General features: G+C 37.1%; 1 protein-coding gene across 1 annotated transcript; it reads right to left on the bottom strand.

The window, feature by feature from the left end:
- Positions 1-1,641: 1,641 nt before the first annotated feature.
- On the bottom strand, positions 1,642-12,601 carry LOC133877546 (heat stress transcription factor A-8). Its single transcript, XM_062315893.1, has 2 exons — positions 12,145-12,601; positions 1,642-2,798 (listed from the first exon to the last, which is right to left on the bottom strand). Exons 1-2 carry the CDS (start codon positions 12,367-12,369, stop codon positions 1,944-1,946), a joined length of 1,080 nt encoding a protein of 359 aa, XP_062171877.1. The 5' UTR covers positions 12,370-12,601; the 3' UTR covers positions 1,642-1,943.
- Between the last annotated feature and the right edge of the window lie 12,849 nt (positions 12,602-25,450).

Genomic DNA, 25,450 nt, shown 5'->3' with positions numbered 1-25,450 from the left:
GCTGCTGTTGGCCGAAATAAAGATATATGGAGAGAGTGGCTGTTCTTAGAAAATATTAGAGAGAGTTTTCCTTTGTTCTGGGTTGCTGTTTAAGGATGAGAGGACTTGGAAGAACTAAAGAGAAAATAGAGGAACAAAGTTCCTGCTTGTTTGGCCGAGAGAAACAGAGAGCCTTTGGGAAGAGGAAGAAGGTGTGCGATGACACGAAGGGCTGCCTCTCCTTATATAGTGAATTGGATGGTTTGGATGCATCACAGGCGTTCTTGAATCGATGGATGGGGTTGATTCGTACAAGTGTTGTGCTGTCCAGGCGTGGGCAGCAAGAAGAGATGGAGATAAGGGAGCTGCACCTTCTTTGGACGGTTGGATCTGCTTGGGTGGGTTGTGATCGATGGATGGGGTGCTTCTACGTGGGTGGCGCCTCTATAACCAACACACCCATAAGCATCCCATCCAAATCCAGCACTGCTGCACTTGAAACCTCCATAACCTACGCCTCCTTGTCCAGGGCCTCCACGTCTTGCACTGCTTAGCCTAATCTACCATTCCTTCCAAACACCCCTTCAACTAAGTCCTCATCATCAATAAAATTCTCCTCATAAACTAGATGTTGATTTATAAGCGCAGGATAACGGTGATGGACGTGCCATACTTGAATCCCATCTTCATCTCGATTCCCTTCTGAACAAGTAATGCATGCATTCGAGCAAACGACTCATGTAGTTCGTGTATCGACTATTGCAGCTCTTAACGTAGCTCTTGTTGCTCTAGCACGAATTCCACTCTAGAGAGAACCCCCCCTGCCCCTCCCTCCCATGATCGACGTCGTTAGAGGAGTTGCTATCTCCCCCCCTGCTCTTATACTACTTGACGCAGTGGACAACGAAAGAAAGGACATGAACAGAAGCTACGTCTTCAGATCGAAAAAGTCTGCTCTGATATTACTTGACGTAGCGGACAACAAAAGAAATGACACGAACAGAAGCTACGTCTTCAAATAGAAAAACGCAAAGAACACAAGACTTTGAAAAAGGGAGTTTGCTTCTTGATTAAAACGTGAAGAACCATTACACATGCAGTAGAATAAAAATTACAATCGTAAATATCTAAAAAGGAAATTAATTACCTAAACAAGAAGTTTGCTATGTAAGGTAAAAGATAAACTAGGTATGGAAAGTAAAAATTCAAAGAAATACATATTAGGGGAGATATTTCAGTGTCGTGTGGTGATTTTCGCGATATTTTGTTTCCTTTGACGTCGTTGCACTCCCGTTCGGACGGACGGGAGTGCAACCGGTCAATTCAGAAAGAGCCCAAGGGCATCTTGGTCGCTTTCCCATTCGAATGGGAGTGTAACCAATCGTCTTAGGCTAGACTCCCGAGAGGCTTGTTTGCAACCCCGTTCGAACAGGGTGCAAACGAGCTAGTTGGCCCCTCTTCCCGATGGTTCAGATCACACTCCCATTCGGACAGGGTGCAACTGAGTTTTCCTGCCTCACCGTGGGGCTGTGCTACATCAATAGAAGATGTGTTAACATAACGATATCTGTCAATAAGCCATGTTAGAGTAATCAGCACATGAGTTTCGATTAACGCAATACTAACATGAATTACTTAAAAATTCAACTAGTCTCAAAAAAATAAGATAATTCTCATTGGTCGAGATTAGGAATTTTTCATTAAATTTTACTTTGTGAAAGAAATAAATGGCAAGAGCCAACTTACACTTGTTCAGATAATGAGTACTGTAAGAAACATTGGAATGTGGAACGTGTTTCACTTATGATGAATAACATAGAAAGGGTGTCAGAAGAGCTCGCGAAAACAGGTCCCATTTGCTCATTAGAAGTTCAAAGTGCTACCATTTCACCAACTAAGCCTTATAAACTGATTATTACATTAAACTGCTGCCATTTCTCCAACTAAGCCTTATAAACTGACTATTACATTCCAAACTTACGTGATTTCTCCATTTTTTTGATCAAAAGTTCAAAATTTTGAGATATTTCGCACTGGCTTCCAGACTCTGTTGATTCTATCTCCATCTCCATCGAATCAACAGGCTCTTCACTATCCATCTTTCTATCTTCAGTATTTTTTTCAAAAGGGCTGGCTAAAAGAAGCTGTTCCCATGAACCATCATCCGGTAAATCTGGTAGGATAAATGGAGCATGATTATCTAAAGAACACATTTTTTCATCCATAAGCATTTTCAAAAAATCAGCATTCAGAAAAAAATCTTTCATCCCATCAGGAGAATGATTAACTTCTTGTTTTTTTTCTGATCCTGGGGTCCGTATCTGTACAGGCTCTGGTGTTTCATCCACTGGTGGCTGGTACCTAATTATCATCCCATCAGAAGATAATGGCCCATCATCCTCTGTACCCACTTCTAGCATGTTGGCCTCTTCGGCCATGCGCCAATTATTTTCTTTTGGCTGAAGCAGCTGAACTAAAAACCCAGGGTTTTGCATGGCCATCACTAAGAATGACAGCATCTGTTGCTGATTCTTTTCCATTCCTTGCAGGCGGTCTCTCAAGAGGAGCAACTTATTTTCTGAAATTTCCTGGTGCTGCCTAAGTTTGACCAACTCCTGCGTAAGAGCATTTTTATCTGTCTTTAAGTTCTCAATTTCCTTCCACAGATCTAAGTTTTCACTTTTTTCGCCTGGTCCATCAGAGTTTTCAGGCTGCTGCAACTTTTTCCTTCTACAGATATTCTTCAACAAATGTTCTTGCCCTCGTACAAATCCATCATTTCCAAATTCCCAGCGGTCTGTATCAATTTTTCTAAAACCCTAGAAGAAACCAAAGTTACTAATTAAATGAGTACTGGCTGATGCTTTGCATAATACAACAATATTTAAAGACAAACACAGAGAACTTGTAATATGGGAGTGTTGTTTGGTTTTGTATGCCACTTCAACTCTTCATATAACTCATATTTTAGTGTCTATGTCATTAATACAAGCATATCTATTTAAAATGATTCAACCTATCTGAATTCCAACAAAATACTGTTTAAAAGGAGTGTCTTTTCATCCATTAGCTATGAGTTGAACTTTTGTATGTCCAAGCTAGCCAAAGATAATTGGACCATCTTCCTTTGCTTTCCCTGCTTTAATTATTTGTTTTATTTTATGAAACCCAGATTTTACATGAAAAACAACTGTGCCTTAAGATAATCTCATGGATCACCAGAACAACTTTACCATACTCTTCAAAAATACAAAAAGCATTAGAATTTGGCATATATTGCACGAGGTTCCTATTATTGTAAGTGCAAGAAAACTATTTAAAATAGTTATATTGTTTTGACCAATGTTTGTTCTTACCAGTTGTATGATAGAAGCCCAAAATACTACCTGACCTTGTGATAATATTGTATTCTAGCACATTATGCACCACAGAAAATTTCCTAGAGGAAGACTTACAGAGTATTATTCTCTATCTCAGACTTATGCAGGGGGGGCCGCATTGTTTAAAATTTTCCCAGATTTTACAATTAAAACAAGAGGACAGATATGCAAGAGCAATTTTTTATTTTATTTTAAATTGATTCAACACACCTGCAATGATATTAAAAGTAACAGCTTTTTTCTTTTTTTTTAATAAGTAAAAGTATAATATGAAAGGCGCAGAAGGGCGCAACCCATAGTACACAAGATATACATGATATTCCTAATTCAAAGAGAAAAGTGAGCACCTATCTAGAAAATCAGAATAAGAACACTCAGACATAAACTGTAATTTCACCCTCCACACAAACAAAGTTTGTATCACCAGCTTTTTCAAGTTAATCAAACCAGTTTCACAATCTTCAAAGCTGCGTGCACTCCGTTCCCTCCATTTAAGGGTATGAAAATGGATTTTTTCTTTTGCTTACTTTCACATATAGGTAAGCTCTGCTATCACCCTACCCTTACAAAAATCTAATTAGATTCCAGACATGTATCCATTACATGGGAGTATTAAAGTTGCTTTCAAGGAATATCATGACCAGATGAAGGCTGGTATGGAGTATTTACAGAGAATAATACTAAATTGACCAGTAAGTCATGGACAAAAAAGATGAAGGGCAGATATGGTATGTAATAGTTTGTTAAGAGCAACCTCAGACATGAAGTCTGAAATTCATGTATTCAAAACTTAGCCTAGATTATGCAACTCTAGGACTGATAGGCATGTCTAAGCACTTGGCATTCATTAGATAGGAATGTTAGAAAACCCTTGGTGTTGATTGATGGTACCATTAGATACCGGTAGGCACAACATTTTATGCAACAGCTTTTTTGAGCCAAAATTATCAGCTAAAATTTGAAAGAACTCAAGCGCTGTGACACAAAACTGTAATAAACTCTGTAACCCCTAAATTAGGAATAAGACAAGCAAACAAGACAAAGTCCTAGGCAAACTAGACTAATGACATAATGGAATGAGTTCTTCAAAATCATCAGTGATACAACACTAGTTTCTTTAAAATGTTAACAAAGATAATCACACATAATATAGGAAAAAAGGGAACTTTGAAAGCTTAAGCTAGACTTATGCTTCATCATCTACCAATAAAAGAATCAGCTGTGTCCATGCAATGAAGTTTTTATAATTGTTTTACAGTAGAAATTCTTCAAGAAGCGCAGTTGCATTTAGGCTGAGCTACTAAGCCTTACTCATTGCCCAAACAGCAATAGTGGAGAGCCACACCCAGGTATACAGATATGATGTTGTCATTTGAAATGGTGCATCATTCATGTCAAAATAATGAATTCAACTAAATTCTTCAGTGACAAAAATATTTTTATTCCATTACAACCAAAGACACATTGCTGCCTTAAAAGTACCTAGTTACCTTTCCCCAACACATATTTCAATAGCCAATAACCAAGCATCTGAATTACCAACCATGGTGAGCCCAATTAGACCCCAAATAAAGAAAAACAAAAGGCTCCACAACCGCCAAGAGAAATTAACCATTCTGGGGTGAAAAAAATCATCTTCCATCCAAATTCAATTGTGTTCTCTATAGGGCGATCAACAAAACCATTTTCTATCTTAGAAGCAATTGTTGGAAGTCAAAGGGATAAATAACAACATTGCACAGAAGCTACCCTTTTTTTCCTTAAGATGGGACTAGTCACTCTTCACATAAGTTGATCACACTACCTGCCGACATCTATCTCATCGTTCTCTGTATCCCACACCAAACCTTGTATCAAAAATTTTTCCATTGCAGGATAGAAAATAGCAACTTAGAAACAAAAATGTAACAGTTTAATAAACTGTGTTTGGATTTAGGAATGATTATGGAATGGAAAATGGAATGAACAAGTGAAATCGAATGAATTGAAGAACGAAATGGAATTGGAAATTGTTTGGCAAAATTCGAGGATGCCTTCCCTCCAAGTTCTACAGAACAATACAATTCAAAAGCTATCTTATGCTACATGCTTAGGCATTATATAGTTGCCCAAACAATCAGCCATGCACAAGACTTGAACCCAAAGTACACAAAACGCAACCTCCTAAACTTAAAACGACACTACAGCCTTTCTTCCTTATTCTCATAGCCTTCCTTCAATACGCATGTTTCTGCCTCTTAAGTTGATACCAACTGTACACACGATAAGATGAAATTGCCTCCAGCTCTTTCACATTACTTGATAGGCTTCATTCTCCTAGTGCCACGTATCTTATCTTCACGCAGCTAACTTCACTTTCAACTCAGTTGAGCTTACTTTCCTTTTACAGAAGCTGTCGTTGAAGAACTTGTGACATTACCCCCCCCCCCCCCCCCCCCCTCTCCTCTTTTAAAACACCTTGCCAACAAGGTGTGGGTAGGCGTGTTTCAGACTATAAAATTCTTCCCGAGTAGCGTTATTTGCCAACTATCCCTCCCAATGAATAAGCAATTCGATGAAAGGGCAATTGTTCTTTGGGCGAGAATGGAGGTCCAGCACCTCCACGGGTTGTGGCCGAAGAACTCTGTTGGAATCCACCAGAGGAAGCTTTGGCAGGGCAGAAGAAGCAGATCCAAACTTGGGCTAAAGCTGTGAGACGTGAAAGATTGGGTGGATTCGAGCCTCTGGTGGCAAATCCAACTGATAAGCAACCTCACCCACCTTGCAGATGACGGAAAAAGGCCCATAAAAGCGGGACGAAAGCTTGAGGGTGTGGCAAGATGCCACAGAGGTCTGCCGATAAGGCTGCAAACGAAGGTAAACTTGCTGACCCAACTCAAATTTTCTCTCACTGTGCTTTAAATCCACATATTTCTTCATGCGTTGTTGGGTATGCTGCATATTTGTTGAAGAAGAGTGAGGATTTGCTCGCAATTGCGAAGCACCTCATCCACTGCCTCAACGCAAGTAGTCCCTGGGACGTAAGTAAGCGATCGAGGCGGGGGTAAACCGTAGACTACCTCAAAAGGAGTCATCTGAATAGAGGCATGCCAAGTGGTATTGTACCAGTACTCAGTCCAAGGTTGCCAGTAAGTCCAGTGTTTAGGTCTATCCTGAGTGAAACACCTCAAATAATTCTCGATGCACTTTTTGACAATTTCAGTTTGCCCGTCAGCCTGAGGGTGGTAGCTGGTGCTCATCTTAAGAGAGGTGCCCAGTAAACTGAAAAGTTCTCTCTAGAATGCACTAGTGAAAGTAAGGTCTCTATCAGATATAATCGATGTAGGCATTCCATGGAGTTTGAAGATGTAGGAGATGAGCAACTAAGCCACTTTAGCTGCAGTATAAGGATGTGAGAGGGAAGTAAAATGTTTGTACTTCGATAAACGATCAACCACCACTAAAATTACTGAGTGACCTTGAGACAAGGGTAAGCCTTCCACAAAATCCATAGAGATGTCTGCCCAAACATGTGTAGGAATTGGAAGGGTTGAAGTAAACCCGCAGGAGAAATGTTCCCATGCTTATTCGGTTGACAAACCTCACATTCCTTGATGAACTTCTTAAGGTCCTTCCGCATACCCTTCCAGTAAAAATCCCTCTTGGCCTTATGTAAGGTTCGTTCATATCCTAAATGACCTGCCATCTGTGCACTAAGAGCAATATTTAGGCCTTAAGCTGTGGAGACTTCCCTATAAGGATCTTGTTCTTATAGAGGAGAAGACCATCTCGGAGGGAGTACTTCTAGGTGTCTAATTCATGCTTATGCCACTTAGCAAGCACCTGTTGTAAGTCCTCATCCTCCTCATATTGTTGCTTCAAATCTGTCACCCAACTAGAAGTAGGGATGGATAATAAGGACAATGTCACACCTTGGTCCCAAGCTTCTCTTCTAGACAGGGTATCTGCTACCTGATTGTCCAGCCCCTTCTTATATTCCATAGTGAAGTCATAACCAAGAAGCTTATAGTCCGTTTGGGTGTTGAATTTTTGAAATCAGAATTGAATTCTTATTATGTTTGTAAATCGCGATGCAAAGAAAATGTATTTAGGTAATGAGTAGAATTAAAATTCTTTTTGAAACTGTGTTTGAGTGTTGGATTTTTTAAATTGAAAATTAGTATTTTTTTAATGGTAAGAAATGATTGGAGGTATGAAAAGTTGTATATAATGATTGGTGTTATGAAAAGTTGTGTTAAATAATGATTGAAATAATATTTATTTATTATAAAAAAATATTAAAAACTATTATTTAATTATTATTTATGTTTAGTAAGTGTTTTTTGGTGATGTCAAGTGGGACCCACACTTAAAGTAAGAATTTTTTCGAAAAAGAGTTGAATTTCGGGTAAAATACCGGGTTCAACCCAGGTTTCCGAGTTTCGAAAAAAAAAAAAACCCGAACAAAATATTGATTCTATTATGTTCCCAAACGAACCATTAGTGATCTACTTCTGTTGGAAGGGTGTGCCCACCTTCTACTCCAACAAGAACTTGAGACTCTGTTGGTCAGTCCTAACTATGAAGGATTGTCCCAAAAGATAAGGTCACCATTTTTGGATAGCCGTGATTAGGGCAAACAGCTCCTTCTTATAGGTCGACATGTGAAAAGCTTTCCCTTTTAGAGTCTTATTGAGATAAGCAATAGGTCATTTATCTTGCATGAGGGCTGCCTCTATGCCCAAGCCACTAGCATCACACTCAATAATGAAGGGTTGGGAAAAATTGGGTAAGGCCAAAACCAAGGTCTGAGTTACAGCAATCTTAAGGGCCTGAAAAGCCTCCTGAGCTAACTCAGTCCAGCAAAAAGAATTTTTCTCTAACATAGCTGTCAAGGGAACAGCAATAGAGCCATACCCCTTTATAAATATGCAGTAGTAGCCTGTCAAACCCAAAAAGCCTCTCAAAGAATTTATGTTCTTAGGAAAAGGCCACTCCACTATGGCTTGAATCTTTCCTGGGTCAGCACAAACCCCTTGTCCAGAGACAATGTGACCCAAATAATCCATTTCAGCACAACCAAATCTACACTTCGACATCTTAGCAAATAATTGATTTTTCTTGGTATGGTATTATAACAACTATTGGTATTCTTTGCTACTTCATTCCTCCATTTGAAAGGAATTATTATCCCTTAGCGCTTGTGCTAAGGAATGGTAGCGCACTCAATCTTACCTCCTTTGTGTGCCACGCCTATTGTATAGTTTCACATATTTTGCCTTAAAAGGTCAAGTGTCAATTGCAAATGGTGTATGTGTGTCTCCATATCCCTACTATATACCAATATATCATCAAAAAACACTATGATGAACTTTCGCAAATCGGGGTTAAAGATGTGATTCATGAGCCTTTGAAAGGTGGAGGGGGTATTAGTTAGCCCGAAGGGCATAACTAGAAACTCATAGTAGCCTTCATGAGTTCAAAAAGCGGTTTTGGGAATATCGGCATCAACTACTCGAATTTGATGATAACCAGATCTTAAATCCAGTTTAGAAAAAAATTTGGCCCCTCAAAGCTCATCTAAAAGTTCATCAACAATAGGTATAGGGAATTTATCTTTGATAATTACCTTGTTAAGGGCTCTATAATCCATGCACAACCTCCATGTACCATCTGCCTTCCTGACCAGCAACACTAGGAAGGAAAAAGGGCTATGGCTATGCCGAATTACTCCAGATTCCAGCAACTCTCGAACTATCTTATCGATCTCTTCATTTTGATAAAAAGGATATCTATAAGGCCTAACTGAAACTGGTTTCACCCCATCTTGGAGAGGAATGGAGTGGTCATGAGCCCTAATTGGAGGTAGCCCTTTAGGTTCTTTGAAAACATCTTCATAGACCTTTAGAATCTCTGCCAAAGGACCTGGCAGCACTTGAAGATCCTTTTTGGAACTTCCCTGCTTCTGAATTACTGAGGAATTCTCTGAATCTCCAAGCAATTGGAGTAGCACTCCCTTCCTTTCCTGTTTTGAAAGTTTAAAGGATTCCCCTTCTTCCAAACTCACATTAGGGCCTTTTTTGAGACCCTGCATTATTCAACCCACTCCTCCCTGATGAAATTCCATTTTTAACTTCATAAAATCCTATAAAATGGGTCCTAAGATTTGAAGCCATTGAATTCCCAACACTACGTCACAACCAGCCAATGGCAAGATGAAGAGGTCAGTTCTATAAACATAACCTTGCATCTTAATCTTCACTTTTCTGTTTCGGCCTAGACTAGCAATCTCCTGTCCATTAGCTATTCTTACTGTAATTCCATCCTGAACCGTTGGCTGAATGCCAAGTGTGGCTGCCATTTTGGTGTCTAAAAAATTATGTGTACTACCAGAATCTATAAAGATTATCACTTGGTGACACCTTACAATTCCCACAATTCTCATGGTCTTAGGGCTCAAAGTGCCAGTGATAGCATTTAAAGAAATTTTAGAAAATTCTTCTAAGAAAAACTCACCAGGATCCTCTTCTTCAGGAGGTATGTCTCTCATTTTATCTTCCTCACCTTCTCCCAAAGTTTCAATGAGAAATAATTTTGCCACACTGCATACATGTCCCCTATTCCATTTAGAATCACACGAGTAGTATAATCTTTTTCTTCTTCTCTCTCACATTTGAGCTTGAGAGATTTTCTGAACTGGAACAAGGGCCTGGTTAGGGTTGTTATTGCCCTTCCCGGTCTATCCAGCCCCAAATTGAGACAGTAGATTCTGCCTTAACTGACTCTGCATACTTCCTCGGTTTTGCAGTAAAGCCATTCCCCTTGGAGAATCCAACTGGTATTTCAGCACTCATTCCATGATTAGGATGATGGAATTGGTTAGAATTCCAGGCAGGTCTAATAATCCTCTTAGAATTCAACACACATTCTTCTTGAATTCTAGCTAAGGAATAAACATCAGTCAAGCTTTTAGGGTTAAACATTCTAACTGGTAATCTTATCTCATCCTTAAGCCCTCCCAAAAAACAACTCAGTTTGTGAGATTTTGGCAGCCGTTGAACTTTAATTGCCAAATTATCAAATTGAGTTTTATAATCCTCAAGCAATCCTACTTGTTTCAATTTAGTTAGGGTTTCCATAGGATCCTTTCCCAAACCTAATATGCATAGCCCTCACAAATTCTTCCCAATTTGACAAACATTTGTTACCTTTCAATTCTTTAAACCACATCAAGGCCTTACCTTCCATATGAAAGGAAGAGATTGAAAGTCTTTGTGCATCCGAAGTTCCATAAAAGTTAAAGAACTGGGCTGCCTGGTAGCACCAAGTCTCTGGATCCTCTCCATCGAACCTAGGAAATTCCAAACAGATTGTCCTAGTCTGAAATCCATCACCCAAACTATTTCCTCCTTGATAAGAACAACCACCCCCACAGAAACTATGGGCATTGTTACCAAGATTAGTTGCGTGCTCCTGATGTCCATTGTTTGGCCTAGTATTTCCAGCCAAAATTTCCTAAAACTGTTTCATCATTTTCTATTGATTCTGTTTCATGGCTGTATGTAATTCAGATTTATTCTGCTTTAAGGCGATTTGCATTTCAGATTGACTCTGCTTCATGGCTACGTGCACAGCGGCCTACAGGTCTGCTCTGGTCACCATCTCCACTTGCATGTGCATCACGCTTTAGTTCAGCTCTCTCCATTGCTGTGATTCATCTACCATTGTTGTTGACCTAATTTTCATAAGCACTGGATCGTGGGCTTTGATACCACTTGTAACAGTTTAATAAACTGTGTTTGGATTTAGGAATATTATGGAATGGAAAATGGAACGAACAAGAGAAATCAAATGAATTGAAGAACGAAATGGAATTGGAAATTGTTTGGCAAATTCGAGGATGCCTTCCCTCCAAGTTCTACAGAACAATAAAATTCAAAAGCTATCTTATTCTACAAGCTGAGGCATTATATAGTTGCCCAAACAATCAGCCATGCACAAGACTTGAACCCAAAGTAAACAAAACGCAACCTACTAAACTTAAAACGACACTACAACCTTTCTTCCTTATTCTCGTCGCCTTCCTTCAATACGCATGTTTCTACCTCTTAAGTTGATAAAAGCTGTACCCATGATCAGCCGAAATTGCCTCCAGCTGTTTCGCATTACTTGATAGGCTTCATTCTCCTAGTGCCACATATCTTATCTTCACACAGCTAACTTCACTTTCAACTCAGTTCAGCTTACTTTCCTTTTACAGAAGCTGCCGTTGAAGAACTTGTGACAAAATCCACCCTCCCCCCCCCCCCCCCCCCCCCCCCCCCCAATGAACGAATAGGTAGAAAACTCCATATTATTAAAAATATTATCATTAACCAGGCATTATTCCTTTCAGTCCAATGCTATTCTAAATCTAACAGATTCAAATTCCCGCATCCATCTTAGAAAAAGCAGTTCTAAATTGAATTCTCCATTTGCAAGTAGATACAATCATTGACTACAATGTATTTTCTTTCAACTCAAGCTCGCATAAATTCACAAAAATCGAATCCACAAATCCAATTTAAAAGAGCAAATGTAACATCTCCTTTTCTTCTAGACAATTATGATGCAGACCCAATACCAATAAGGAATTGCCAAACAATCCAGTACAAATTATAGCACAAACACCGCATAGCAATTCAAAAACCCAATTACACAATCAAACTCCAAAACAAAAACCAACAACGCCAAAGCCAAAGCCAAAGCAAACGTAACACATAAAGCAATAGAGGGGGTAAAAGAAAAGCACAAGAAGCACACGTACATAGATGTTGAGTTGCCTCATGAAACTTGAGAAATTGCTGTGCTTGAAGTACTTGGGAAGCAATCGGACCGAGAACTCTGTCGCGTCCCAGATGACAAAGCTCTCACCCGTCTGACTCCATGATATGATCGAGCCCGTGGTCTCGTCGTCTACCATCTCGTAGCATTTCTTCAGAAACGGCGCCACCGAATCCGACCCATTCTCGGTTGATTTCTTCACCATCATCCACAAAACCGAAAACTCGGAATTCGAATCGGAATTCGTAGTAGATGTTGGAAACAGAGCAAGTGAGGGTGGGTTTATACTTTCGTAGTTGGATTGTGTGAACACGTTTGGAATAATAATGTGCTCCGACTCCGACTATTGGTCTGGGCCTCTCTCTCTCTCTCTCTCTCTCTCTCCCTCTCCCAGTGGTCAGTCTGCTGCGATCCGTACGGTACGATTGTTTCGGGCTTTTGGCCAGTTGGGGTCGACATAGAATGAATGAGATAGAAATGCTTGATATTTTTTTTATTTTTTTTGCCCTTTTCAAGAAAGATGTAGAATATATATATATATATATATATATAGGAAATATGTATAAAAGATTTAGGAGTATCATTTCTTAATTATATTTGATAATTAACAGATCAGCAGCTCCAACTAATTTTTAATTTTTTTTAAAAAAAAAATCCATCCAAAAATTTGTAAAAATTGTCTCATCGATATTAAAAAATAATTATAAGATAAAAATATAATTTATAATATTACTTTTACTGGACAAAAATTTCGTACAAATCAATTTGTAAGAAATTTCATACAATACATATAAGATTGACATATATCTATTAACATATGAGAAGCACACATTATTTTAATAGCATGTACTTCTTAATTTTTTTTTAGTAGCATTAATAAAAAAAATGTAATTTTTACATGTTTAAAAAATACATCTCATTCTTACATATGAGTTGTATTAAATTTTATATAAACCAATTTATAAGAAATTTATGTCATTATTTTTATATATATAGTACAGTCAATTCATGTTAAAATTTAAGTAAAATTACAGTCAACCCACTGTCCTTCAACAAGAAAATCTTCTTTTTTATCCTTTTTTTTTTATTATTATTTTTAAATCTTAAGATATTTTTCATATGTGAATATTTTATTAGATCATTCTTATCGGGACGCGTTAAATGAGATATTTGTTGCATTGTTATTTTAATGCGTTCTTTTGACTTCTAACCTATAATCGATAAATAGTGTTATTTATAAGTAATACTTATTTCTCTTCATGAAAAGAGTAATTCTATTTACTTATAAACTCTTATTTCCTTCTTATTTGTTGAGCTAATATGGCAGTGTGTGTGTTTTTTTTTTTACATATCCACACAAGAAAAGAAATAGCGAATTCAAACTAGTGATTTTCACTTCATGAGACGTGGCCTCTAGCTGATTGAGCTACCCATTTGAGATCGCTAATATGGCTTAAATTTTTTATTATTTAATAAAGTCTAATTTAAAGATTAGTAGATATTGACACATAAATTCCATATAATGAAAATGAAATGAAAGTTGAATATATAGCATTGAACAAATTGAATCCACGATTAGTCCAATTAACCACAAGTAAGCTGGGCCCAGCCTGGGTTGACTTGTAGGGTGGTCAATGCTCTTTAATGGGCTGTTTGTTCCCGCCTATATAAAGACCCAATGATGAGTCGAGCCACTTGAAAGAGCTGCCTTGCCAAGTTTGCCAAGTTCAACTTCGTTACCCATTACCAAGAGCCAAGCAAAAAGCATTCGAGTTTTAAGCCCCAATGGGCAGAAATTTCTATTGAACTCAAGTTTTTCAATTCAATCTTTAAAATAATGTCTTTTGAAGAATTGAAAACACATTTTTTTTTAATTAATCTTATTAAAAAATACATACTACTAAAAATATATGTAATTCTCTCACGCAAGGGTGTAAACGAATTGAGCTACTCGTAAACTTATTTGAGATCAGCTTGAATAAACTTGACTCGTGCTCAAATCAATTATTAAATGAGCTATTCATGAACACAGAATTAAGCTCGATTATTAAATTATCCAAACTCGTATAAACTCGGCTCGACTCGATTAAAACTCATAAACCCGCTCGCATAAGGATCGACTCATTTATTAAGGCTCAACTCTTATATATATATATATATATATATATATATATATATATATAAAACTTATTTTTATAATATAGTATATTAATAAACAATATACTATATAATAGCATAAATTAAGTAACAAATAATAATGGTCATTGGTCAATATATATTAATTGGTTATAGGTATATAAAATAATAAAAATGAATAATATCAAAACTTAATTGTTTGTCATATGATAATGACAATTCAGATACTTAATCATGTTATTCATGTAATATAATATGATTATAGGACTCTATGATCATATAATAATATGATATTGTGACATTTGACATGTAATCACTTTATTATATGTTATAAGTATTATCATTAGATATTTAATAATCATTACATCATTTATTTATTTATTTGTTTATTTTGTAAGTTATATAGATATTTAACAAACTTGGCCGAACCGAACTTAATTGAAAGAAAAAGAAATTATGAATGAATATTGTATTTAGTACAAATCTTGAAATGCACCACACTCCATCAAGCAGCTAGAACAAACTATATAAACCAATTACAATAGAACAACCATAAGACCTAATCACACATCCGATCTACCCATCAACAAATCTGTGTCAAAACAAATGACAGTAACACGCCAAATAGAATCACTACCTCAACCTAGCTAGCTTCCCCATCTATACAAAACTTGTGCAAATTTCTTTCCTTAAACTTTTCCATAAAGGGTTAGAGTACACTACGAGCATTTACAATGAACTTTATGCTTCTAGTTTTTCTCTAAAATTTTAATAAAACTCATAAAATACACTATTGAACAAACTCTCTACTCAATATTAAATTTAACTTTTGTCATTAATTCTCTCTAAATGTAAATATATAGTTTAAAAGTGAAAGTTAAAATTTATTTATGCTCCGTTTGTTTCGATGTAAAATGTTTTTGGCATTTTTCAGTGTTTGGTAAGGACAAAAATAATGGTCGACATAAATCATTTTTAGTTTGACCGTAAAAGCCTATTTAATTTTTTAAAAACGATTTACAATTTTGAAAACCGTAAATCGTTTTTCGAATTTAAACTCTTCGTTTTTGCACGCATATTTGTGGGAATCCACCACCGTCGGACATTTGAGTTTGTTGGTAGCTCGAATCTACTGCTGAAACTCCCAAATTTTGGTATCCGGTTCCCGGAATCCAATGACACTCACCAGATTCCGGCGATGGTCTGCTGCTGTAGCAAGATTCCGACAAGTACAGTCGGATTTGGCCGAAATTTGGTCAAAACCTTGCCAAATCGACCAGAATCCAGCGACGGTGACCAGACGTTGTCGGATTCCGCTAGCAATTGCAGAATTTTATTTTTCGCTATTAGGAATTTTTTTGTGCAAGCCAAATGCCGAAAAACATTTTCAGAGAAAAAAAAAATCATTTTTCCTGAAAAATGATTTTGTCAAAAATATTAATTTTATAACGGAAATCATTTTACGTCGAAACAAACAGAGTATTAATGTTCTTTCTCTTTCATTTTTCTTTTCTCCTAACTAAAGTAAATTTTTAATGTAAAGAGTTCAAAAGGCTGGTTTCATCAATAAAATAGAATATTTAGTTAAACTAGAAAAATATTTAGAGAGTTTAATGTTTAATTATTTTACAAAGTGGCTAGCTAAATGAAATAAATTAGATTTTAAAAAATAAATTTAAAAAAAAAATAAGTAATTGGGACAATTGCAGTACATAGGGGTGTGCACGGGGTGGGGCGGGAAGGATTTCCGCCCTTTTTGCCCCCGCCCCACACCCATTCGGGTTGAGAATTCTCAACCAGTGAACCGCGTGTTACATAGTGGAACTGTGCAGGGCAAGTACATTGGGGGCGGGGGGTGCGGGTTCACTACAAAAAATCAAGCAATTAGTCGCATGTCTACAGTAGCGGTTACTGTAGCTACACGGCCAACTAGCCACGTGTCTTGATGACAACGTGGCAGGTTGCATATGAAAAACAAGTAGCCACGTGTAATAAATCCACGCGGTCAATTGGCCACGTGTATTTTTTACACACATCCAATTGGCAGCGTGCATCAAATAAACGTGGCCAACTACTGATTCTAATTTCCCCCTCTTTTTTTCCTTTTGCATTTCCCCGCCCAGCATCTTTTCATTTTCGCATTTCTCTCTCTTTTTCATTTCCCCACGCCCCTTTAACTTTTCTTTTCATTTCATTTCTTTTTTCTTCCTTCTTTCCCTTATTTCTTCCCCTTTCTTCACATAGTCACTGAGAGGGAAATGGAAGAGGGAGACCGAGAGAGCTGGAGAGAGAGATTCTGAAATAGATCCGGCGAATGACGACGGAGCTGGAGTCCGGAGGGTCACGGCCCGAGAGGTTGAGCTTGTGGTCGACCAACTCTCAGAGACGGAGGAGATCCGGCCGACTCAACCTCGTCGGCCGGTTTTTGGTTTGATTTCCGTTCGGTTTTTCTTTTCCTTCTTTCCCTTTTTCCCACGCTCGTCGTTCCTTCTTCTCCTTTTTTTTTTTTTGTTCTTTTCTTCACACAGAGGGAGATGGAAGAGGGAGACCGATCGGAGATAGATCTGTCGACGACGGAGCTGGAGTCCGGAGGATCACGGCCGGAGAGGTAGAGATCCAGATCCAGATCGACCGATTCTCTTGTTTTGGTTTGATGATTTCCGGCGAGTGGTTGAGTGGGCGACTAGGTTTAATGGCCGGCGAATTGGTTTTTTTTTCTGGTTTTATTTCCGGTGACTTGTTGTTGTTTTGGTGTATTGGATTTTTTCCCATTTTGGGTTTTTGTATTTTTGGTTTGATGGGTTTGAATCCTGCGATTGGGTGATTGCCGGTCCCGGCCTGGATTTACGCCGGATTGGGAGAAGAAAAAAGACCGGCTTGGCCGAATGTACGCCGGATTGGGAGAAGAAAAAAGAAAAAACATAACAGAAATTTATGTTCTGTTTTTTCTTTTTTCTTTTCTCTTTTTTATTATTATAAAAAAAAAAAAAAAAAAAAAAAAAAAAAAAAGAACAAAAATGTTAGTCACGTGTCTTTCATTACACGCTGCTAGAATTGCCAGAAAAATGAAATTTCAATTAGCCACTTGGAGTGGCACATGGCTAAATGCTACATGGCTAAATAGCCGCATATATAAAGGAACACGTGGCTAAAATTGCATTTAGTCACAACTGGATTCACTGAGTGTAATTGGCCGTTGCTAAATGCACGTGGCTAGCAATTAGCCATGTGTATGACCCCATACACGTGGCTAATTACAAGTGGTTAAAAACAAAGTTTTTTGTAGTGGTTGTGTGGGGCGGGGCAGATTCAAACCAAAACCAATAAAATCACAAACAAATTATAGAGAAATTATAGCAACAGACAAACACCAACCTATGGACGATGATGCAATCCCGGAGCCACAACCGAAGGTCTTGAAGCGAGCGTCAATGAATCCACCATGCTTGTCGCCCTCTATATCCGATTCATGAGGCCTATCAAGCTTTTGCTCTCCATGGTCACCATTCCACAAACCCTAGAAGAACCAGAAGAAGAAGAAGTGGAGGAGCGAGAAAGACGAAGATGGTCTGAGATGGAAGAAGAAGATGAGGAAAATTAAGAATATTCTAGATTAGAGAATACTCAGAATAGAGGTTGCGTAACGTTTTACTTTTTACGTTTTTTTTGTTTAGGAAATTAAGGTTAAATGAATAGCTTGAAGCTTCTAGTAAAAAAAAAAAAACAGCAAAATGCACCATAGGCATCCAAGCTGCAGAGTGATTTATCAAACTTCAAACCAAATGCAAAACGCACCGTTTGGAGTTAGTAGTGACTAACAGTTGTAACTCACTTGGAAAAAAACTTCAATGCTCATATGCCATGTGGCTTCTAGAGTCTTCCAACCTCTCATCTTTTACAATTATACCCTTCAGGCCTTCAATAATCACCAAAACTATTCTTTTCCTTTTCTTTTCACAAATCTCATTATCTCAGCCGCCTTCTCAACAGTCAATACATCTCAACCGCCGTCTTCCTCCAGTTCTGCCCAAAGAAAATCCAAAGCTTGAGTAGTAACAAAGATGAAGAAAAGATGACTCATTTCATTTGAAGTGAGGCGTGTGACTTGTGACGGACAGCCAGAGTCGTCGAACAGGGAGGTTAGGGTTTTTTATTTTTAGGTGTTTTAGGTTTATGCGGTGCGGTGCTGGGCGGGACAGGGATCTGGTGTTGAAAAAATCTCTAAACTCATGCCCCGCCCCGAACGGTTTGGAAAAAATTCAAATTGTGCCCGCAAATATCGACGTGAAAACCGATAGTGGCGGGGCGGGGGCATGGTAGTGTGATTCATGCGGGTTGGTGAGGTTTTGCATGGTTTTGCCCACCCCTAGTGGTACGGTACATGCGCATAAATGGATTAATGGGCCGGCGATGAATTCCTTGCTTTCATTGATAATGGTCCACGTGGGTGATTAGTTTAATGAAAAACAATTGAGTGGGTGGTGACTCATTTCTATTTATGATTTAATACAAACAGACTCAGATTTATAACATGTTATGATACGAAAAAATTACAGTTTAGCATTTTAAACTGTCAGCGGTTTTGGAAGTAGCTTCCTAAACTACCAATACTTAGACTTTAATCTCTTAAACTACCAAAAAGTTTAAAAAATGCCAATTTTCTCAAAATATGCCCATAATACTGCTGATACATGTCATTTTTCAATTAAAAAATAATAAAAATAAAATTTAAAAATAAAAACTAAAAAATACTAAAATTTTCTCTTCTTTTTTTTTAATCAAAAAAAAAAAAGAGAAGAAAATGCCACCCCTATATCCATTTCGAGGTGGCCGCGAGCCACCCCAAAGGTGGCGCCGACCACCTCTGGCTTGCGGCCACCTCTGCGAGCCACCCTCAAACACCCATTTTCTTATTTAAAATAATAATAATAATAATAATAAAATTTAGTTTTTTTTATTTTTGTAATTTATTTAAAAAAAATTAATTGAAAAATGACACATGGCATGGGTATTATAGACATATTTCGACAAAATTGCCTTTTTTAAAACTTTTTGGTAGCTTGGGAACTATAGTTCAAACGTTGATAGTTCGAAAACTACAACCGAAATGACTAACAGTTTGAGAAGTTAAATTGTAATTTTCTCATACGATAAAATGAGAGAGTCCCATGGAGATTTGCTTGTCTTTGTAGAAGCAGTTGATTTGGATAACGTAGGTTTTTTTTTTGGTCTTAGGTATTAGTCGTATCTTTTAATTCCTTATCTTTATCATTTTGAATTTATCTAACTTCAATTATAGGTCCGCTGAAGCTCGCTGTGAACCACCAAATACATGGATGGAGTCAAAAAGATTTTCCAAGGGAATCAATGGCTACTTTTGAGATGCCTTTTGGTAATGACCATCTGAATTGACGATAAGAATTTCTATGGTGAATGCATAGATGGGTTTTAGTTAGGAACAATCCACATCAATATAGCATTTGTATAATAGTGAATACAACCCCTTTGTCATCGCCACTAAACATATATAACACATTTTATTCAAGGAAAAAAAAAAATCAAATTTAGTTTCCACGTTTTCTCTTCATTTCAATTTAATCCCTAGATTTTCAATCTCAACAATTAGGTCTGTTGATACAGTATTTTGTATGGCCGGATCAGTCGGTTTTTGGAAGGACTAGGAACACTCCAATACTTAAGTTAGCATGGCATTTTGAGTGAAATAAGAAAATAAGCTATGGTTTTTGAGAGACCCAGAATCATCTTTACCTGATGGCTTGTTTCCCTTTTATGAGGTTTTTTGTCTTTGATTCCCTGTAGAATTCTACGTTCCATCAAGCCCGAGACCTCTCACTAGAATATTGGAGTCCTTGATCTCTTGGGATTTGTATTCCTCGTTAAAAGGAATTTTGAAGTTATTATCCATATAGTATTTGTATTTGAGTGGGATTCTCCACATATGTATTGCATTAATGCAGTGTTTCCATGAGAAGAGGATTCTAATTTATTTTCCTTTGACAGCTGAATTATCTTTCATGTAGGGGCAAATTGAGTTGGACCCAACAGGGATTAGACTTAACAGTTTACCCCCCAATTCCCATGGCTGACTTGCTCAACTAGCAGGGCATCGGGAATCTCTTGTGCGTTCATGATCGTAGTTACCTTTGTCCTTTAATACTGAGGGTAAAGTGTTAATTGCTAGGTGCTTGTCCGGACCACGGTTGCTAGGGTGCCTAGCACATGGCGTAGGCCTTATGCCCCGAGCTCTTGGCTCGATACTTGTCAAATTGTTGTTCGCGAACTTGTTAAATCTTTATTCTTTATCGGCTCATGCCCAAGGCAAGGTTTTCATGTAGGCGTGCAGGGCGAGGCCACATCTTAAGGTGCGCGGAGCTTGGCCACACCTTAAGGTGCGCAAAGCTTGGCCATGTCTTTTGTGTAACGCCCTCAGACTAGTAGGGTTAGGTTCGTCCATTTACTTATTGAGAGACGCAAAAAATCATAAGGTTTGTCAAAGAATTTAACTAACATGTTAAATTATTAAAGTAAAAAAAAATAGTTGTAATTCAACACCTCAAGAATTTTGGAAACGATTATCTTAAATAACAGTTATGTTCGATAGCATAAATGAAAAGCCCAATGAAAACATAAGTTATGTGCTAGTGCACTTATTATGGTGAATTCCATACAATAATCCTATTGCTATCTTAGATTCTCATTCCGGCCGCCTAAGTCCCTCTTCTCATATCCTAAAAACAAAAACAAAATAAAGGTGAGCAAAAAATGCTCAGTAAGGAAATCCTCAACTATAAAACCATTGATTTCTCAGACACTTAAATCATAGAAATATTTGCTTATAGATAAAATTACTCATTTTATGGCCCATTTACACTATTACGCCATGTGCACTAGGTAGGGGTGTAAATATAACCGCTGGGAACTCGTAACCGGGTACCAACCGATAACTGGATACCCAAAGCCGGTTATTGGTTTTGACATTTTAATATATCCGGTTATAACCGGGAAACCAGGAAATCGGGTATATATATATATATATAATATTAAAAATTAAAAATATAACCAGTTAAGCGTTGGGTAAAATCATGTGTTTTTAAAAATGCACTTCATTGGCTGCGATTTGAAAATGCAATTTTTCTACGTTTTCAAATCGCAATTTTTAAAAGTGTACCCTCAAACAATACCTTCTTTTTTTTTTTGACATGTCCACACAAGAGGGTGGATGAGAGATTCGAACTAGTGACCTCCGCTTCATGAGGCGTGGTCCCCAGCCAATTGAGCTACCCCTTGGGATCCAAACAATACATTTTTTATGATTTAGTTTAAAATCATCTTTTGATCTACGAAATTACAATAACAAACGCATTCAAAGCATTGTGACATTGGTGAACAATCAAAATGGATTAAAATAATGGAGAACCATGCTTTAATCATGTTTGCAAGGGTAAGGATTCCGGTATAAGGAAAGACCTATCGGTGAAAAAATAAAAATAAAGAAAAAAAGAAAAACCTTTTTGACAAGAACAACATCTGAAATGTAAGCAATAAAAATAATTAAGGTAGTAGTGTAGTTACAATTTAAAATCCTACTTTTTGATATTTAGCTAGCAATTTGGAATTCTTCCCTCAAATATACTAATCAAGTTCATTGGTAAGAATTATCACCTGTAACTTTAATAGTCACTTATTTCATGACTCTCAACCTAAGGCAATAAATGATAATGATTTTTACATGTGTTTTCAAAACATAATTCCATCTGTCACTTCTTCTTCTTCTTTTTTCTTTTTTTTTTTTCCTAATTATTAAGGAAAGGGTTATAAGGGATAATGTTTCCCAGTCCTGATCCAAAAGGAAAGAGAAGTGGACGATCTTATAAATGAAAATGGGTGAGCTCCCCAACAATAGACTCAAATCAAACTAAAACAGTGCTAAAATAATTACAAAGGGTATGAAATAGGTCAAACAATTGACCCGATTTCTCTCAAGGGGTTGAATAAGGCAGTTACATAAGTTAAAGGGGACCATATTAAGGCAAGTCTATATGTACCAGTATTTGAAAACAGCAACAACCACCAGAATGTGGCTTAAACAGTAAAAGCATTGTTAGAGTTCGAAACCAGAACTGCATAAAAGAGATGTACCAACACAAATCTAAATACAAGAGTCTCTCCTTAAAGAGAGACAATAACCCAAGTAACATTAAAAGCAAAAGCAAATAAACAGCAAAAAAGCCCAAAAAGTAACAACTCCGGCGACTTGCAAAGCGATGGAAAACCAGAGACTCGGGGCCGATGCGTGAGATCCATATGCTAGTGCGTGAGAATCGCAGTCCAGCACGTGGGAGCCATGCTTCGGTGCGTGGAAGGCGAAAGAAGACACAGCCGGTGGTATCGGGTAGCTGGAACGCCGGTGATTGTGAAAGAAAGGCGTGTGAGAGGCAGGGACCATCAGAGGAACATAAATCTAGCTTTTAAAAAATCAGGTCTAAGAACTTTGACAGAACTATCCACCAACGCGCGGAAAACAACAGCGAACATGAAGGAGGAAGAGATCGGCAAATACTGAGGTTGCAATTTTGGGTAGGATACGTAGTACAAGACGACGGATAAAACCTAATCAAAGGTAAGAAGGATTAGAGAAACCTCTAACCAAACAACAACAAAAGCAGTAAAAGACATAAATGAAAGAAGATAATGAAAGGAGGGAATAGGTGTGGTCATTTTCTCCTCCTTCGAGCCCGCTGAAGCAAGAGAAAACAAGAGAGATAACAGAGCATTTGGGTTCCTACTAAAGGTTATCATCCAATTATGTTGCATAGCTTTTGCTCCGCCTCCCCTTCACATGTCACGCTAATTATTTTCCCTAACTAAAACATATATTGACGTTCCTTTAGAATGACCAATAAATTATAATTTAATATTTATACGGCATTTTATATATATATATATATATATATATATTGCAAAAAGAAAAAGAAAAAGAAAAAGAGAACTTAACCGTTCTCTAGCGCCTACTTTGACCAAATTCCAATTTTTTTACCTTTCGCCAATCTCTATTTGGCCTTTTAATTATAAGAATAAATTACTTTGTTAAATAATATTTAGTTAGGAAATTGCAGTCACAGGTGAAAAATTACTTCCATGACATACAAAAACTACAATAAAGTAATTGAAGTATAGTTGGAAAATGTTAACCCAATCAAAAGGAGGCCCCCACTTGTGAAAAATAATAGCATTCCACTTTGTTCTATAAAATGAATTTTTTTCCTAATATAAATATTTCATTATAAGATAGGGATAAGGTAATCAAGCATAAGTTAAAACGAGCAAAGTATCACCATTATTGTTCTATGTACATCATGTACAATTGTGTGTATTGGCAATATCTTAAGCTATATTTGTTAATGTGTTTCTGCGGTATTTTTTGTTTCTTGTTTGAATAAGTGTTCTAAAACATGAAGCCCTCCTTAGCTACCAAGACAATTTGTCCGTCGGGATACCACAATGTCCTGACTCGTTAGGATTTCCATCAACATTTCTGGTCGTGATGCCAAACGTCCTAATCCGCCAAGATACCCTAAAAACCTTTGCTCGAGTACAAACTCGACAACTCCAGCCTTTAAAAAAATAGATTTTTAAAGCTAAAATCCACTCCCCCGCCTGAAGAAAGAAAGAAAGAAAGAAAAATATCTTTTAATTCATTTTCTAGTTTTAATTCTCCTCCTCCCCCTCCCTCTCCTCTTAGCTAATTTTATTGTATTTGTGTTATTTTGACATACAACATATAACTTGCTAAATTGCTTGGGGGGGGGGGGGGGGGGGGGGGGTGCCTTGGTGCTTTATTATTTTAGTTTAGGCATGTTATTAAGTAAAATCAAATGTCAAGTCTAGTTCATGATGTTATTTTTATGGTGGAATATATGATGTTGATTGTTTCTTTTTCTAAGCACATTATGTCGACTGTTGACATAATGCTTTTGTTATTTTTCCTTTTTTATTTGGTTACTTGTTTTTTTTTTTTTTTGGAAAAAGAAAATGTGAGACTTCACTTAATATCCTAAAATGTCATCATTTTTGTAATCTCTATCATTTCCTCAAAGTTAAAAAATTCTCAATTTAGTATATTAAACTTTTAAAAAAAATTGTAATCTTACCCTCTGTTGGGATTTTCGTTAAATCCTAATGAATGGGTGAGAAATTTCCAAAATACCTTAATTTTTTTTAAATAATAATTGTAATAAGGGTACTTTTGTAATTTTATAAAGTTTACAAGGGTATAAAAGTCATTTTATCCTTTGACAGTCCAAAATATTAATCCGGAGGGATGAGATTGCAAAAAAATTGAAAGTTAAATAAACAAAATTGAGAGTTTTTGAAATTTAAGAAATGAGATTGCAAAAGTGATGAAAGTTTCAAAAGAAGAAATGAAATTTCTAAAAAAAAACAAGAGGGGAGGGGGGGGGGGGGGGGGGAAGTAGAGCATTGTTACTTGTTTAGTCGTCTATCAAAGAAAAAAAATCTAACATCTAAATAAGTTCGTATGTTTTGCTTTAACTTTATTTAGATTAGCTAAGCTCGGAATCAATTAATGTATTAAATAAATTAATAAACGAGCCGAAGACATATACTTAAAAAAAAAAAAAAATGAATTCCCTTAGAAGGAATAAATGGCTGTTTGATGGGGTATTCCTCCACCCAAATGAAGTTTATAGTGCGGCATTGTAATTTGTACCAAACGCTTCATTAATTGAAAATAAAATAAAATAAAAAGAAAAGGGGCTGCATTTCATGGAGTGGGCAAGTTATATTCCGATCCGTAGGATCTAAAATAGGAAAAAGTGAGTATGATCCACAGATGAAATTGCTTCTCTAGAGGCGCAAACCAAGGCATCTCATGGAGTGCCACTACAACCAAGCAGCACTAGGCGGCTGCGCTTCACTGCTTTGTGTTTGTCCTTTATCTCAGTCCTTGGGTGGCAAAGAAAGGATAAGCTAAAATAATAAATTGGAAACTTCCACATTTACCCATGAACTTATCCACTTCAAGGCTTCAACAACAAGTGTTTGTTTATTGATTTTTGTTTTCCTATTTTAATATTATTATTATGTGGCCAATAAATGTGACGTCTAGCTGT

This window comes from Alnus glutinosa, chromosome 1 (genome assembly GCF_958979055.1).
Source record: "Alnus glutinosa chromosome 1, dhAlnGlut1.1, whole genome shotgun sequence".
NCBI classification, from domain to species: domain Eukaryota; kingdom Viridiplantae; phylum Streptophyta; class Magnoliopsida; order Fagales; family Betulaceae; genus Alnus; species Alnus glutinosa.
This window is presented reverse-complemented; position numbering and strand designations above follow the sequence as displayed.